Below are 16,704 nucleotides of genomic sequence, written 5' to 3'. Positions count from 1 at the left end.
CACCTAGTAGCCGTCTCCTCTGAAGCATTTCTTCATTTTGTTTTAATGAGGTTTCCATGTATCTGTCTTTAGCACTAAACTCTGAGTTTCTCAAAAGCAGAGACAATGCTTGTTCATCTGGGTTCATAACTGACACCTGGCTCTGTCTCATCCTTAATGCTGGATGGAGGGATAGGTGGAGCAATGGATGGATCGGTCTATGGAGGATGAGCCCGCTTTCTAGGGGGAAGATGCACTTTGAATGGATTAACTGTTGTAGTATAAATAATATTCCTACGCCAAGGAATTCATCGTGTGCTGAGGCATACCATCCTTTAATAGAGATTACTTGTTCTAGAGTAGAGGAGAGAGCCCTGCTTTGGCTCGTGTCCTAAATCTCTGGGGTTAATCCCAGTGTAACTCTTAGGCCAGAGTAATGCACTGGTCCTATTGGTTCCCCTATCCTGGGACTGTTGCCACATTTCCTGCCAAGAAGCAGATGTAGCCGCTTTCCTGGCAACTACTACTCCCTCCTGTCAGGGCTGCTCTCCTTTCCTTTTCTTGGGATGCACTTTGAATAGGCAGCAGGCAACTGAGCATGGGTATGGCATTAACTGGCTCCAATGTCCAGCCCGACTTTTCCTGGGATATGATTTTTTTTTTTTTTTTTTTTTTTTTTTTTTTGCGGTACGCAGGCCTCTCCCGTCGCGGAGCGCAGGCTCCGGACGCGCAGGCTCAGCGGCCATGGCTCACGGGCCCAGCCGCTCCGCGGCGTGTGGGATCTTCCCGGACCGGGGCACGAACCCGTGTCCCCTGCATCGGCAGGCGGACTCTCAACCACTGCGCCACCAGGGAAGCCCTGGGATATGATTTTGACTGGGGTTTCGGTTGCCCAGCTCTCATCAGTCCCTATGTGTTTTCCAATGTTGATTTATTTGGCCAAATTAACTTACATTGATGAGATTAATTATTAGAAAACACTAGACTTGGAGTGTGGGCCCAATGAATGGCCCTCAAGTGCCAGGAGCCATAAATAATATTATTTCTTTGACAGATCTGCTCCAAACTAGAAATAAAATATCTGGTTTAGTCTTCTGCTTGCTTTATTTTGGGGGAGGTCTGTGGCTTGAGAGCCATCAAAAGGGGAATGTAGATGAGACTGAAGAATGAATTTTAGTCTTGGTAAACAATTAAATAGTTTTAGTAAACACTTTTATAAGACAGCCATAGATTGTGTGACTCACCTAATGTACTTCCATATATATAATTTAAAAACTATATTTCGGTTTATTAGGATAGGCGTCAGTACATGAAAAATAAACAGATTTCTGTGCTAAGCAGTGTTCTTGGATGCCAGTGATGGGCACAAAGTCTGGATAACGCAAGCAGAAGAGGGACTTAGAGAACCCAAGAAATAGGAGGTATCTGAAGAGAATCTAATCAGCCACACAGGAAAACATCACCAGAGCCGTATGAACAAATCTGGTCAAGCCTCTCAACTGTCCACTCCCTTTCCAGAAAACATGCTACACAGAATGGCAGATATAATGGATGCTTTATATTGGCCTAGACACATGTTTTCTTTCAGATCAGGGAGATGTGAATAGGAAGATTATTCCGATAGTTTCAGCCAGGTCAGAAACTCTGGCGTGTGAGTCACCTTCTTGCCGTAAGTTTCAGCTCCCAAGTCCGTGTTTTAGAAGTTCTTCAGTGAACACTGCAAGCCTCCACTTTCTCACACGCTTGGCAAATGAGTCTTCAACCTTTGTTTGAATACATCCAGTGCCTGGGAGAAAGGGCTTTTTTAAAAATAAATTTTGTATTTTGGAATCATTTTAGATTTACAGAAAAGTTATCAGGATAATACAGAGTTCCCATATGCCCCTCACCCAGTTTCCCCTAATGATAACATCTTTTATAACCTTGGTACACTTATCACAACTAAGAAACCAACATTGGTATGTTACTCTCAACCAAACTACACACTTTGTTTAGATTTCACCAGTTTCCTCACTAACATCCTTTTTATGTTCCAGGGTCCCATCCAGGATACTACATGCATTTAGCCAAGCATCTTTTTTTTTTTCTCTTTTTAAAAAAATAACAAACATGGGCTTCCCTGGTGGCGCAGTGGTTGAGAGTCTGCCTGCCGATGCAGGGGACACGGGTTCGTGCCCAGGTCTGGGAAGAGCCCACATGCCGCAGAGCGGCTGGGCCCGTGAGCCATGACCGCTGAGCCTGCACATCCAGAGCCTGTGCTCCGCAGCGGGAGAGGCCCGCGTACCGCAAAAAAAAAAAAAAAAAAAAAAAAGCATTTCTTATCTCATACGGTTTCTGGGACCATCTTATCCTGGTTGTTCTGGTTAAGGTTCTGGTTCATGAGGTTGCCATCAACCTGAGCCAGGGCTGCAATCGTCTGAAATCATGAGTGGGCCAGAAGATCAATGTGGCTGCTGGCTGGAGACTCCGGTTCCTCACCACATAGCCCTTTGCAAAGGGCTTCTCATGCCATGGCTTCCACCAGAGTGAGGGATGCAAGACAGAGAGCATGCAAGATAGAGGCCACAGTGAACAGTGCTTTTTTTGTGAGGCAGCTCATTCCGTTGCTGAAGAGTTCCATTTGTTGACAAAACTGTCTTCCTGCAAATTCCTCCCAAATCCTTGTTCTGGCCAATGGAGGGCTGGCCAGGTCTCTTGTTCTGGCCAACGGAGGGCTGGCCAGGTCTCTTGTTCTGGCCAATGGAGGGCTGGCCAGTAGGTCTCTTCATCCACACTGTTTAGTCCTCTTTAAAAAAACTAAAGAAGAAGAAGAAGTGGTGTCCCCTGAGTCTTCCCTGAATGCTAAAGACACTCCACTTACACGACTGTTCACCCTCAGATGCCAGATGACTCGATCTGGTGTTCCCCGCCATCATCACCACCATCAAAGGAGAAAAAGAACTTCATGTAAAGAAATAGAAGGCTGTTTACTCAAGGAACTTGCTGTATTCCCCTCCCTGTAATTAGCAATTTGGTATAAAGATAGCTATAGGCAGACTCACATTTCTTTATAAATTGAAGGGAATTGTTACTGTGTCCAAAATTCAACATTATATATGAAGGCTTAACAATTCATAAACATTTTTATATTGTTCTCTTTAAAACAAAAACTGAGGTGGGGTATAAAGTGAGCATTGTGAAAAGTGGGAAAATGTGAATGTTTTATATTTCGGATGTCACATGGTTTGAGCCCAGAGCTGTTCTCTAGGTAGAGTTATGCACAGACCAGTGGCTCGCAACCAGAGTGGTTTTGTCCCTGCAGGACATTTGGCAATGTCCGGAGGCATTATTGGTCGTCACAACAGGGAAGGGTGCTCTGGCATCTGTTCAGTTCAAGGCAGGGATGCTGCTAAATAGCCCTGCACGCACAGGACAGCCCTTCACAACGAAGAGTCACTCGTGCCAAGGCTGAGAAACTGTGGCGTAAGTTATATGCAGTTTCTAAAGGGCCACTTCCCATTCTGCCACCAAGTGTTTCTTTTATATCTTTTTGTCCTCACTTTGTTACTGAGCTCCCCTCACTGCCTTTGAATTCCTTTGGTTTGCGTTCTCTGAGAGTCTGTTTTTCTGGTCCAAGTAAATAGCAAGGCAGCTGTGGTTGGGAAAAGCAGGACAGGTGCTGCCAAAAAGCATTCCTTCAGACTTTTCTCAGCAGGAATTTTTTTGAAGACTTGAAACAAGCTAGAACCTTCCTTTTAGGCTAGGATGGAGTTGCAGACTCGAAGGCTTGCCAGGTGTGCAGTGGCCCAGGGTTAGGTGTCTATGCGGGCCTGGGGTGAGTGTGAGGAATGTGGGAGCCAGTGCTATCAGGTCTCCCACCTTTCTCAAGAGGTTAGAAATCCAGATATGTATGTGAACTTCCCAAGATTTCACGTCAGAGCTCAAGTTTTTATAAATCACTGCATGGCTTAGAGATGACCGTACTAAGTGAAATAAGCCAGACAGAGACAGACAGACATCATTTGATATCACTTCTATGTGGAATCTAAAAGGTGATACAAATGAACTTATTTACAAAACAGAAATAGATCCACAGACATAGAAAACAAACTTTTGGTTACCAAAGGGGAAATGGGGGTGGGGGGGGATAAATTAGGAGTTCGGGATTAACATATACACACCACTATATATAAAATAATCAACAAGGTCCTACTGAATAGCACAAGGAAGTCTACTCAATATTTTGTAGTAACCTATAAGAGAAAAGAATCTGAAAAAGAATATATTTATACATATATACATACACACACATATATACGTATGTGCTGTACACTTGAAACTAACACAACATTGTAAACCACCTCTACTTCAGTTCAATCAATCAATCAATCGATCACTGTGTGGGCTAAACACCACGTGAATAGTGGGGAGCGGGATATGGTCATGGCACACCCACTGGACTAGCTCTGTGGCAGCATCAGCAGAGGGTTTTGACCGCAGAGCTGCACTTATTAGTAAATCCTGTTCGACTCCATTCCGTGTCTCAGTGCAGGCAATGTCTTCTCCTTTCCAATAATGTGATCTTTGCAGAACTCTGCAAGCGAAGGGATTTCAAGGGGCTTAAATGTTGATGCCCTGTCCCATATCCAAGTGCACCTGTGAATTTCAGCCGTCTACACCCATTCTCTGTGACTGCTTCACTAAGGAACGAGACTTAGTGTGTTCTTGTCCATCGCCCAGGCTTCTGGGAGGGAGGAGTCTAAATGACCCTTACGAATGAACATCCACTGTCTTACAAACACCTCCAGAACCATCTCTCGTGATGCAGAGGCAAAGTGACCTTAAACAAAGGATTTTCAGCTTCTTGTCACAGGTATCTGGGTTCTCCTCCTAGCTACCCCTCTCAAGACAGGACCAAGCTTTCTGGAAAGAGCTGCAATTTGGGTTTGAATTCCAGCTCTACCGCCTACCAGTCCTGTGATTTGGGGACAATTTGCTTTAGTTCTCTGATTTTAATTTTCTCAACTTTAAAATGAATAAATCAAAAGGCTACCTCAGTGGATTGTATGTTGATGTGTATTAGATAATATCATATATGCAAAAATGACTCATGGGAATCCTGGTGAACATTTAGAGCTCAGTATTGTTCGTTTCTCTTTCCTCTCTAACTCTGTATTACCTTGGGCATGTGGGTCCCTATATCTGGTCTTTAATGTCACTTCCCTCAAGTAGACACCACACGTTCTTCCCTACAGCACAGGTAGAGGTTAAGAGCACCAGCTGGATGTTGGCTAGACCTGGATGCAAGTTCTAAATTTACCACTTACCAACTTCTGCCCTTGGACAAGTTACTTAACCTCTCCTAACCTCATCTATAAAAGAGCAAAATATAATAGTGTGGGCTTTGTAGAGCTGCTGTGAGGATGGAATAAGGTCGTAGATACTAAGCTTCTAGTATTGATACATACTCAAAACCCACTAGCGCTTCATTGTTCCTGTACGCCTGTGTCACAGGGAAGTTGTGGTAGCTGGATGAGATCATGGGCGTTCAGATATTTAGAAAAGTTAGACATGGGAGAACTTTCTTTTGCAGGACTTTCTTGCTGAGTTTTCAGCCCCATTCAGTTAAAGCAATTTTTTTTGTTGGTGCCATTCTGTAAAAATGACAAAGTCTTTTGTTATTTTTATTGAGGAATAACGTATATATAGTAATGTACATAAATATGAATGTCCACACGTACGACTCATTGGGTTTTTAATATGCACGGACCATGTACCCGACAACCAGATCAAGACAGTGAGCATTCCCAGTATTCCAGGAAGCTTCTTCTTGCCCCCTTGCAGGCAAGAGCCATGCCCCCAAAGTAACCCTGACTCTTCCATCTATCACCAAAAACAAGTCTCTCTTTGGACAATATTTTTTATCATTATTATCTCTAGAATCAGCTTAATATGGAACATACTGTTTAATAACCTGTATTCTCTGAATCTGATCCGATCTGATTAAAGTTAGGAGTTGTGTACTTCAGTGGTCCTGGGTTCTCTTTGGTACCAACCCAAAACTTCCATTTGACTTCTGGCCATGGACAGTGCTGACAATTCCTCATGGCGTGCCTTGCCCTGTGCTGTTTACTTGGAGGGAGACAAAAGCCTAGGAGACATGGTGCTACCCTCGGAGAGCTTCTCGTCTAGGTAGAGAAACCAACAAGCCTTAAACTGGAACACTAGCTGACAGCGAGTGAGGCCGTGAAAAGCCTTGTCCTAGGGGAGCAAGCTAATGTTTTCTTGTTGTCAGCCCTCCTGGAGACCCTGTTTGGTACTGGCCTCCCCCAAGATGGCCAGATTAACCGCACTCCATAACGACGATTCCTTTGCTTTGTGGTCACTCGCATGCGGAAGGCTTGCTGTCTTGCCGTCTGCTATTGTGTCGTGTACGTCTGTGGGCTTTCCCATCTAGGATGTGGTCTCCCGCAGGCACGTGGAGGGCAGTCCTCAAGGGCTTGTTCCAAGATGGCTTTGATCAGGACGTGCGACCCCAGTTTTCTCTACAGGTCTCTGTAGTCCGTAAGACAGTGCCCACTCTGAGAGCAGTTAGTAAGCATACACTCATCACTATTTGCATTATAAAAACATTGCTGTGCAGTGTGGGTAGTTAGGAAGCTTGAATTTCTTTAAAAGATGGAATGGCCCTTAAGCCACTTACTGGCATCCGAGGAACTGGTTGAACACAAAATATTCTGTATGGTTGCAAGCACATAATACGGCAGTCTCTTGAGCAGGTTCTCTATGCTCTATGGAAACAAAAGACATTCTTCAAAAACTGGAGACTCAATCAACAAACCACTGATCGGTCACAGGGGAGAAGAGGAGTGACTAGTTTTATTGCACAGCTCTGGTCACTTTTCCTGAGGATTTCACTTTATTTATTTTCTTTTTTTTATCTTCCTGAGGATTTTAAATGAGAAAATGGCTAAAGCAGTGCCTCCTTACACATTACTGCACATCATCCATCATTTTGTCTAGTTGCCTATTAATAAATTTCACCTCTATCTAATTAAGTGAAAGTATAATATTTGTTGTAAATAGCTAAGCATTTTTTATGATAGACCAATATTCACAAAGATCATATTTTTCCTATAAGGACGCTTCAAGATACCGTTTAGAGTTTTGGAGTTTGAAATACATAGTATCCTTGTGGAACTATGGAAACTCTCTTACCGGTGGGAGTATAAATTAGGAAAACTACTTGGAAAGCAGTTCGTTGTTACCTCCTGAAAGCCTAGGATTACATACACACTGACCTGGATGTGCAGCTTCTACATATATATCCTAGAACAGTGGTTCTCAGACTTTAGTGTGAACCAGAATCCCCTGGAGGGCTCAATGGGCCCCAACCCCAGAGTTCCTGATTCACTAGGTCTGGGGTGGGACCATAGAATCCCCATCTCTAACGAGTTCCCAAGTAATACTGATGCCACTAGTGCTAGAACCACACTTTAAGAACTGCTGTCTCAGAGAGACTTTTGTACATAAGAAGACATGAACAAAAACATTGTTCCTAATAGTCCCAAGCTAGAAACAACTCAAATTTCCATCAACAGTTCAGTGGGAAAATTAACTGTGGTATATTCATTCAAGAAGACACCGAATAGCAATCACCTACAGCTACCTGCCTCAACAGGGTGTATTTTAGGAAGTGTTGATGAATGAAATAAATGAGGCAAGAAAGAATACCTACAGTATGATTCCATCTCTGTGAATTTGATAAAAACAGAATTATATTCTTTATAAATGCATATATAGCTGGTAAAACTATAAAGGAAAGCAGATAATTGACACTGCAAAAGTCAGTCCAGAGATTACCAGGGGTGACAGGAAGGGAGGCATACAGAGGACTCCTCGGGTACTAGCTGTAGTCTACATCTGAACTTGGCTGTTGGTTATGTGAGAGTTGACTTCTTCATTAATACTTACACTGTACATTTATATTTATACACATCTACATATATCATACATCCTCTAGTTAAAAAAAAATTTTTTTTTTAATTGTTCTACTGTATCTTAAAAGAAAATGTCTCCTGGCTTCCCTGGTGGCGCAGTGGTTGAGAGTCCGCCTGCCGATGCAGGGGACACGGGTTCGTGCCCCAGTCCGGGAAGATCCCACATGCCGCGGAGCGGCTGGGCCCGTGAGCCATGGCCGCCGAGCCTGCGCGTCCGGAGCCTGTGCTCTGCAACGGGAGAGGCCACAACAGGGAGAGGCCCGCTTATCGCAAAAAAAAAAAAGAAAACAAAAGAAAAGAAAATGTCTCCTATCCTACATGTATTCTGGTTCTTTGACAACTTGTTTGAAATTTAGGATCTGTCCACTGGTTATGAAAAATAAATCCCTTAAGCTTTTTTTTCTTTCCAGTTTCTATTTTTTAATTAAAATTTTTTTTAACATCTTTATTGGAGTATAATTGCTTCCCAATGGTGTGTTAGTTTCTGCTGTATAACAAAGTGAATCAGCTATACATATACATATATCCCCATATCTCCTCCCTCTTGCGTCTCCCTCCCTCCCACCCTCCCTATCCCACCCCTCTAGGTGGTCACGAAGCACCGAGCTGATCTCCCTGTGCTCTGCGGCTGCTTCCCACTAGCTGTCTATTTTACATTTGGTAGCATATATAAGTACATGCCACTCTCTCACTTTGTCCCAGCTCACCCTTCCCCCTCCCCGTGTTGTCAAGTCCATTATCTACGTCTGCATCTTTATTCCTGTCCTCGGTTCTTCACAACCTTTTTTTTTTTTTAAGATTCCATTTATATGTGTTAGCATATGGTGTTTGTTTTTCTCTTTCTGACTTACTTCACTCTGTATGACAGACTCTAGGTCCATCCACCTCACTACAAATAACTCAATTTCATTGCTTTTTATGGCTGAGAAATATTCCATTGTATATATGTGCCACATCTTCTTTATCCCTTCATCTGTCGATGAACACTTAGGTTGCTTGCATGTCCTGGCTATTGTAACTAGTGCTGCAATGAACACTGGGGTGCATGTGTCTTTTTGAAGTATGGTTTTCTCAGGGTATATGCCCAGTAGTGGGAATGCTGAGTCATATGGTAATTCTATTTTTAGTTTTCTAAGGAACCTCCATAGTGGCTGTATCAATTTACATTCCCACCAACAGTACACGAGGGTTCCCTTTTCTCCACACCCTCTCCAGCATTTATTGTTTGTAGATTTTTTGATGGTGGCCATTCTGACTGGTGTGAGATGATATCTCATTGTAGTTTTGATTTGCATTTCTCTAATGATGAGTGATGTCAGCATCCTTTCATGTGTTTGTGGGCAATCTGTATATGTTCTTTGGAGAAATGTCTATTTAGGTCTTCTGCCCATTTTGGGATTGGGTTGTTTGGTTTTTTTGATATTGAGCTGCTTATAAATTTTGGAGATTAATCCTTTGTCAGGTGCTCCATTTGCAAATATTTTCTCCCATTCTGAGAGTTGTCTTTTCGTCTTGTTTATTGTTTCTTTTGCTGTGCAAAAGCTTTTAAGTTTCATTACGTCCCATTTGTCTATTTTTGTTTTTATTTCCATTACTTTAGGAGGTGGGTCAAAAAGGATCTTGCTGTGATTTATGTCATAGAGGGTTCTGCCTATGTTTTCCTCTAGGAGTTTTAGAGTGTCCGGCCTTACATTTAGGTCTTTAATCCATTTGGACTTTATTTTTGTGTATGGTGTTAGGGAGTGTTCTGATTTCATTCTTTTACATGTAGCTGTCCAGTTTTCCCAGCAACACTTATTGAAGAGGCTGTCTTTCCTCCATTGTATATTCTTGCCTCCTTTGTCAAAGATAAGGTGACCATATGTGTGTGGGTTTCTCTCTGGGCTTTCTTTCCTGTTCCATTGATCTCTATTTCTGTTTTTGTGCCAGTACCATACTGCCTTGATTACTGTAGCTTTGTAGTATAGTCTGAAGTCAAGGAGGCTGAGTCATCCAGCTGTTTTTCTTTCTCAAGATTGCTTTGGCTATTCGGGCTCTTTTGTGTTTCCATACAAATTGTGGAATTTTTTGTTCTAGTTCTGTGAAGAATGCCATTGGTAGTTTAATAGGGATTTCATTGAATCTGTAGATTGCTTTGGGTAGTATAGTCATTTTCATAATGTTGATTCTTTCAATCCAAGAACATGGTATATCTCTCCATCTGTTTGTATTAACTTTAATTTATTTCATCAGTGTCTTACAGTTTTCTGCATACAGGTCTTTTGTCTCCTTAAGTAGTTTTCTTCCTAGGTATTTTATTCTTTTTGTTGCAGTGGTAAATGGGAGTGTTTCCTTAATTTCTCTTTCAGATTTTTCATCATAGGGTATAGGAATGAAAGAGATTTCTGTGCATTAATTTTGTATCCTGCTACTTTACCAAATTCATTGATTAGCTCTAGTAGTTTTCTGGTAGCATCTTTAGGATTTTCTATGTATAGTATCATATCATCTGCAAACAGTGACAATTTTACTTCTCCTCTTCCAATGTGGATTCCTTTTATTTCCTTTTCTTCTCTGATTGCTGTGGCTAAAACTTCCAAAACTATGTTGAATAACAGTGGTGAGAGTGGGCAGCCTGTCTTGTTCCTGATCTTAGAGGAAATGGTTTCAGTTTTTCACCATTGAGAGCGATGTTGGGTTCGTCATATATGGCCTTTATTATGCTGAGTTAAGTTCCCTCTGTGCCTACTTTCTGGAGGGTTTTTATCATAAATGGGTGTTGAATTTTGTCCAAAGCTTTTTCTGCATCTATTGACATGATCATATGGTTTTTCTTCTTCAGTTTGTTAACGTGCTGTATCACGTTGATTGATTTGCATATATTGAAGAATCCTTGCATTCCTGGGATAAACCCCACTTGATCATGGTGTATGATCCTTTTAATGTGCTGTTGGATTCTGTTTGCTAGTATTTTGTTGAGGATTTTTGCATCTATGTTCATCAGTGATATTGGCCTGTGGTTTTCTTTCTTTGTGGCATCTTTGACTGGTTTTGGTATCAGGGTGATGGTGGCCTCGTAGAATGAGTTTGGGAATGTTGCTCCCTCTGCTATATTTTGGAAGAGTTTGAGAAGGATAGGTGTTAGCTCTTCTCTAAATGTTGGATAGAATTTGCCTGTGAAGCCATCTGGTCCTGGGCTTTTGTTTGTTGGAAGATTTTTAATCGCAGTCTCAATCTCTGTGCTTGTGATTGGTCTGTTTATATTTTCTATTTCTTCCTGGTTCAGTCTCGGAAGGTTGTGCTTTTCTAAGAATTTGTCCATTTCTTCCAGGTTGTCCATTTCATTGTCATAGAGTTGCTTGTAGTAATCCCTCATGATCCTTTGTATTTCTGCAGTGTCAGTTCTTACTTCTCCTTTTTCATTTCTAATTCTATTGATTTGAGTCTTCTCCCTTTTTTTCTTGATGAGTCTGGCTAATGGTTTATCAATTTTGTTTATCTTCTCAAAGAATCAGCTTTTAGTTTTATTGATCTTTGCTGTTGTTTCCTTCATTTCTTTTTCATTTATTTCTGATCTGCTCTTTATGATTTCTTTCCTTCCACTAACTCTGGGAGTTTTTTGTTCTTCTTTCTCTAATTGCTTTAGGTGTAAGGTTAGGTTGTTTATTTGAGATGTTTCTTGTTTCTTGAGGTAAGACTGTATTGCTATAACCTTCCCTCTTAGAACTACTTTTGCTTCAACCCATAGGTTTTGGGTCATCGTGTTTTCATTGTCATTTGTTTCTAGGTATTTTTTCATTTCCTCTTTGATTTCTTCAGTGATCTCGTGGTTATTTAGTAGTGTATTGTTTAGCTTTCATGTGTTTGTATTTTTTACAGATTTTTCCCTGTAATTGATATCTAGTCTCATAGCTTTGTGGTCGGAAAAGATACTTGATACTATTTCAATTTTCTTGAATTTACCAAGGCTTGATTTGTGACCCAAGATATGATCTATCCTGGAGAATGTTCCATGAGCACTTGAGAAGAAAGTGTATTCTGTTGTTTGGGGATGGAATGTCCCATAAATATCAATTAAGTTCATCTTGTTTAATGTATCATTTAAAGCTTGTGTTTCCTTATTTTCATTTTGGATGACCTGTCCATTGGTGAAAGTGGGGTGTTAAAGTCCCCTACTATGATTGTGTTACTGTCGACTTCCCCTTTTATGGCTGTTAGCATTTGCCTTATGTATTGAGGTGCTCCTACATTGGGTGCATAAATATTTACAGTTGTTATATCGTCTTCTTGGATTGATCCCTTGATCATTATGTAGTGTCCTTCTTTGTCTCTTGTAATAGTCTTTATTTTAAAGTCTATTTTGTCTGTTATGAGAATTGCTACTCCAGCTTTCTTTTGATTTCCATTTGCATGGAATATCTTTTTCCATCCCCTCACTTTCAGTCTGTATGTGTTCCTAGGTCTGAAGTGGGTCTTGTATAGACAGCCTGTATACGGGTCCTCGTTTTGTATCCATTCAGCCAGTCTGTGTCTTTTGGTAGGAGCGTTTAATCCATTTGCATTTAACGTAGTTATCAATATGTATGTTCCTATTACCATTTTCTTAATTGTTTGGGATTTGTTATTGTCAGTCTTTTCCTTCTCTTGTGTTTCCTGCCTAGAGAAGTTCCTTTAGCATTTGTTGTAAAGCTGGTTTGGTGGTGCTGAATCCTCTTAGCTTTTGCTTCTCTGTAAAGGTTTTAATTTCTCCACCAAATCTGAATGCGATCCTTGCTGGGTAGAGTAGTCATGGTTGTAGGTTTTTCCCTTTCATCACTTTAAATATGTCCTGCCATTCCCTTCTGGCTTGCAGAGTTTCTGCTGAACGATCAGCTGTTAACATTATGGGGATTCCCTTGTCATTATTTGTTGTTTTTCCCTTGCTGCTTGTAATATTTTTTCTTTGTATTTAGTTTCTGATAGTTTGATTAATATGTGTCTTGGCATGTTTCTCCTTGGATTTATCCTGTGTGCGACTCTCTGTGCTTCCTGGACTTGATTATTTCCTTTCCCATATAAGGGAAGTTTTCACCTATAATCTCTTCAAATATTTTCTCAGTCCCTTTCTTTTTCTCTTCTTCTGGCGCCCCTATAATTTGAATGTTGGTATGTTTAATGTCGTCCCAGAGGTCTCTGAGACTGTCCTCAGTTCTTTTCATTCTTTTTTCTTTATTCTGCTCTGTGGTAGTTATTTCCACTGTTTTATCTTCCAGGTCTCTTATACGTTCTTCTGTCTCAGTTATTCTGCTATTGATTCCTTCTAGAGAATTTTAAATTTCATTTATTGTGTTGTCCATCATTGTTTGTTTGCTCTTTAGTTCTCCTAGGTCCTTGTTAAATGTTTCTTGTATTTTCTCCATTCTATTTCCAAGATTTTGTATCATCTTTACAATCATTACTCTGAATTCTTTTTCAGGTAGACTGCCTATTTCCTCTTCATTTGTTTGGTCTGATGGGTTTTTACCTTGCTCCTTCATCTGCTGTGTGTTTCTCTGTCTTCTCATTTTGCTTAACTTATTGTGTTTGGGATCTCCTTTTCACAGGCTGCAGGTTCATAGTTCCCGTTGTTTTTGGTGTCTGCCCCACAGTGGCTAAGGCTGGTTCAGTGGGTTGTATAGGCTTCCTGGTGGAGGGGAGTAGTGCCTGTTTTATGGTTTCTGGTGGGCAGGACTGTGTCCAGTGGTGTGTTTTGGGGTGTCTGTGACCTTATTATGATTTTAGGCAGCCTCTCTGCTAATGGGTGGGGTTGTGTCCCTGTCTTGCTAGTTGTTTGGTATGGGGTGTCCAGCCCTGGAGCTTGCTGGTCGTTGAGTGGAGCTGGGTCTTAGTGTTGAGATGGAGATCTCTGGGAGAGCTTTCGCCATTTGATATTATGTGGAGCCGGGAGGTCTCCGGTGGCTGAGACCGGTCCTGAACTCGGCTCTCCCACCTCAGAGGCTCAGGCCTGATACCCGCCTGGAGCCCCAAGACCCTGTCAGCCACACGGCCAGGTACGTGGGGAGTTTCTTGCCTTTTGGGAAGTCTGAGGTCTTCTGCCAGCGTTCAGTCGGTGTTCTGTAGGAGCTGTTCCACATGTAGATGTATTTCTGATGTATTTGTGGGGAGGAAGCTGATCTCCACATCTTACTCCTCCACCGTCTTGATGGTCTCCCCCACCGCACTTAAGCTTTAATGTATGGTTTAGTTATTCTTCTGCACCAACTAAATATTAAAATGAAGGAATGATAGAATTTTTTGAAGAAATATGATCTTGTTATAGTCAAATATATTTGTTTATATGAACTAGTGATGAACAAAGTATTACAAAGGAAAATACCTGTCAGTCCTATCTGAAGAACAGATTAGAATCTTGTGCAGTTAGTATGTTTAATGCCTGTCTGTATGTAACAAGCCATGTAAGGCCCTATGGTGAGATCATCGTTTAGACACTGAAGATAAGAACATACACATGATGTAAGAGATTGACGGCTCTTTGCCACATCACAACTGATTTACATAATTTTCATCTATACAAATCTCATGACTGCAAGAGTGAAGACTCTTATGAACGATTTCCATTTCATGGGAGGAGGATCACGTTAAAAATATTGCTTTGCTTTTTGAAAAGAAGGAGGGATTGAGTGTGCCTGTTGATTATGTTGTGATGTCTTTTGCCTCCAAAAATTCAGAGAGGAGGCATTGGGAACATCTGCAGTCCCATGAGGATCCCAGGAACCCTCATTTCTGTTGAAGAATGCTTAGTCTGTCTTTTCCTGATAATCAGAGTCTTGCCTTTAAGTTTTATCGGGCTGAATCTCTTTCTTTACTACACTTTTAAGTATATCTTATGAAAAAAGACAATTCTTAATCCCCCGTTTACACATAAGTTTCCTTGCAGCATGGGCTGCATTTCTCCTGATTGGTAGCAGTGTGGGTTCCCGATTTGCGCTTCCCACACATTAAGTTGACAGCTGCGTTATTCCAAAACACAGCCTTGCAATGATGGCTGCCAATATTTTATGATGATATCCTAGGAATTCATTTGCAGCTGGTTACTGATATGAGGGGTATCTCTATTATTTGGTGAGTTAACCAGTTAAGTACACTTGTTGCAAGTGCAAGATGCTAAGAGGATAAATGCCTTACTTATTCTAGTAAAAAATTAGAAACAACCCAAATGTCCATCAGTGGGGGGGATGGTTAATTAAATTATGGTATAGGCATACTATGGAATACTATGAAACCCCCCAAAAGAAAGTAGATCTGAATTTATGGAATGTGTCAGGCTCCCCATTAAACACTTTATATGCATTGTTTTATTTAATTCTCACAACAACTCCACGAAATTCCCATTTTACAGATGAGGACCCTGAGACTTGTGCCAAGTCACATAATGAGTAAATGGTGCAGCAATAATTAGGTTTGAGTTCTATGGACCCCGAATTCATTTCCTTATCCAGTTACACTCTGCTAGCTCATGAATATCAAAGCCGTATGTATTGTTGGCTCCCCTCTCATGGAGATTTTATTCGAGATAACATTGGTTTGCATGAACATGAAGAATAGGAAGAGACTCATGTAAGAGAAAAAGCAAACATATCTGAGTGTCAAAACTAAATGACTTCTGAAGGAGGTAAGTTTCCTGTACTTCCCATGATTGAAACACAATTTAAGGGCATACACCAAGATTCTGGTTGTGTGTGCAATCCAAGTCAAGGATTTTCATGTATTTTCAGGGCCGTCACTCTGTTTAAAATGCCAAATTCTGAGTAAAGTGAGAAGTCATGCTTTTGCTCAGATGTAGTTATTCATAATGTAAAATGTCAGTTATATGCTTGTTTTTACAACTTTTCATTCTTTTAATATTTACAGATGGACAAAAGCGAAAGAAATCTTTGCGAAAGAAACTGGATTCGCTAGGGAAGGAGAAAAACAAAGACAGAGGTAAAGGACAGAATGAACTAAAGCAAATGCACCTCCCGTGGAGCATAATGGTTGAATTTGGTGGGGTTTTTGAATTGCATTGATTTATGCGGTTCAGCTCTATTATGTAAACTGGATTTCTACGATGGAATGTCATTGAAGGCTGTTGGAGTGGCCCTGTACTGAACTGATGAGTTCAACTGGTTTGAGCAAAAAGTGATTTCTGCCAAGTTTATGGTTCCAATTATGATGCTAGCCAATCAGCAATGCATAAGGAAAACCAGGTTGAGCAGCCATGGATAGCATCTCTAACGCTAACCAGCTGTCTGGCAAATCCAGATAGTTAGGCAGGGCTAGTTGAATGAGAAGGAGTTTGGATTCCCCCACCATGACTACTGGAAAGAAACAGTCTCACCCTCGTGGCTACTGAAGGTGGGACATTCTCAGCATTGTAATGTTAGAGCACAGCACGCTTATTTTTTTGCCCTGTGTACAGTTTTGGGAGTTGTTGACTCTCTTCGTACTGTCCCCTTCTATATCTATTTAGGAAACCGAGAGTTTAGCCACTCTTTCAGAGGTATTTGTGGTCATTTTTAACTAATATTCATTGAGCCTGCATAATGGACACCTGGGCCTCATTAACCCAGTACATCTTTCTGTGGCTTGTTTCTATGGTTTCATATGAAATGACTGCTGAATGGTGTGGTCATATGAATGTATTTCCATTTTATATGACATAGGGAATGAGTGTAGAGTCAGGAAAGCCATATATCTCACCTTGGAGTTCTTTTATCTAATGATCGAATTTCTGCTTGAAAAGTAACGA

The 16,704-nt window shown here is 41.1% G+C and overlaps 1 protein-coding gene across 1 annotated transcript in view; it reads left to right on the top strand.

Annotated features, from left to right (window-relative positions):
- ARHGAP6 (Rho GTPase activating protein 6) overlaps positions 1-16,704 on the top strand; it is a 485,204-nt gene that overhangs the window by 413,960 nt on the left and 54,540 nt on the right. Inside the window, exon 3 of the mRNA XM_065900404.1 lies at positions 15,828-15,899. Coding sequence (XP_065756476.1) covers positions 15,828-15,899 — 72 coding nt within the window. The remainder of the gene's footprint in view (positions 1-15,827; positions 15,900-16,704) is intronic.

The sequence above is a fragment of the Phocoena phocoena genome, chromosome X (assembly GCF_963924675.1).
Source record: "Phocoena phocoena chromosome X, mPhoPho1.1, whole genome shotgun sequence".
NCBI lineage: Eukaryota > Metazoa > Chordata > Mammalia > Artiodactyla > Phocoenidae > Phocoena > Phocoena phocoena.
The sequence above is the reverse complement of the archived record's forward strand: the minus strand, read 5'-3'. Positions and strand labels throughout refer to the sequence as shown.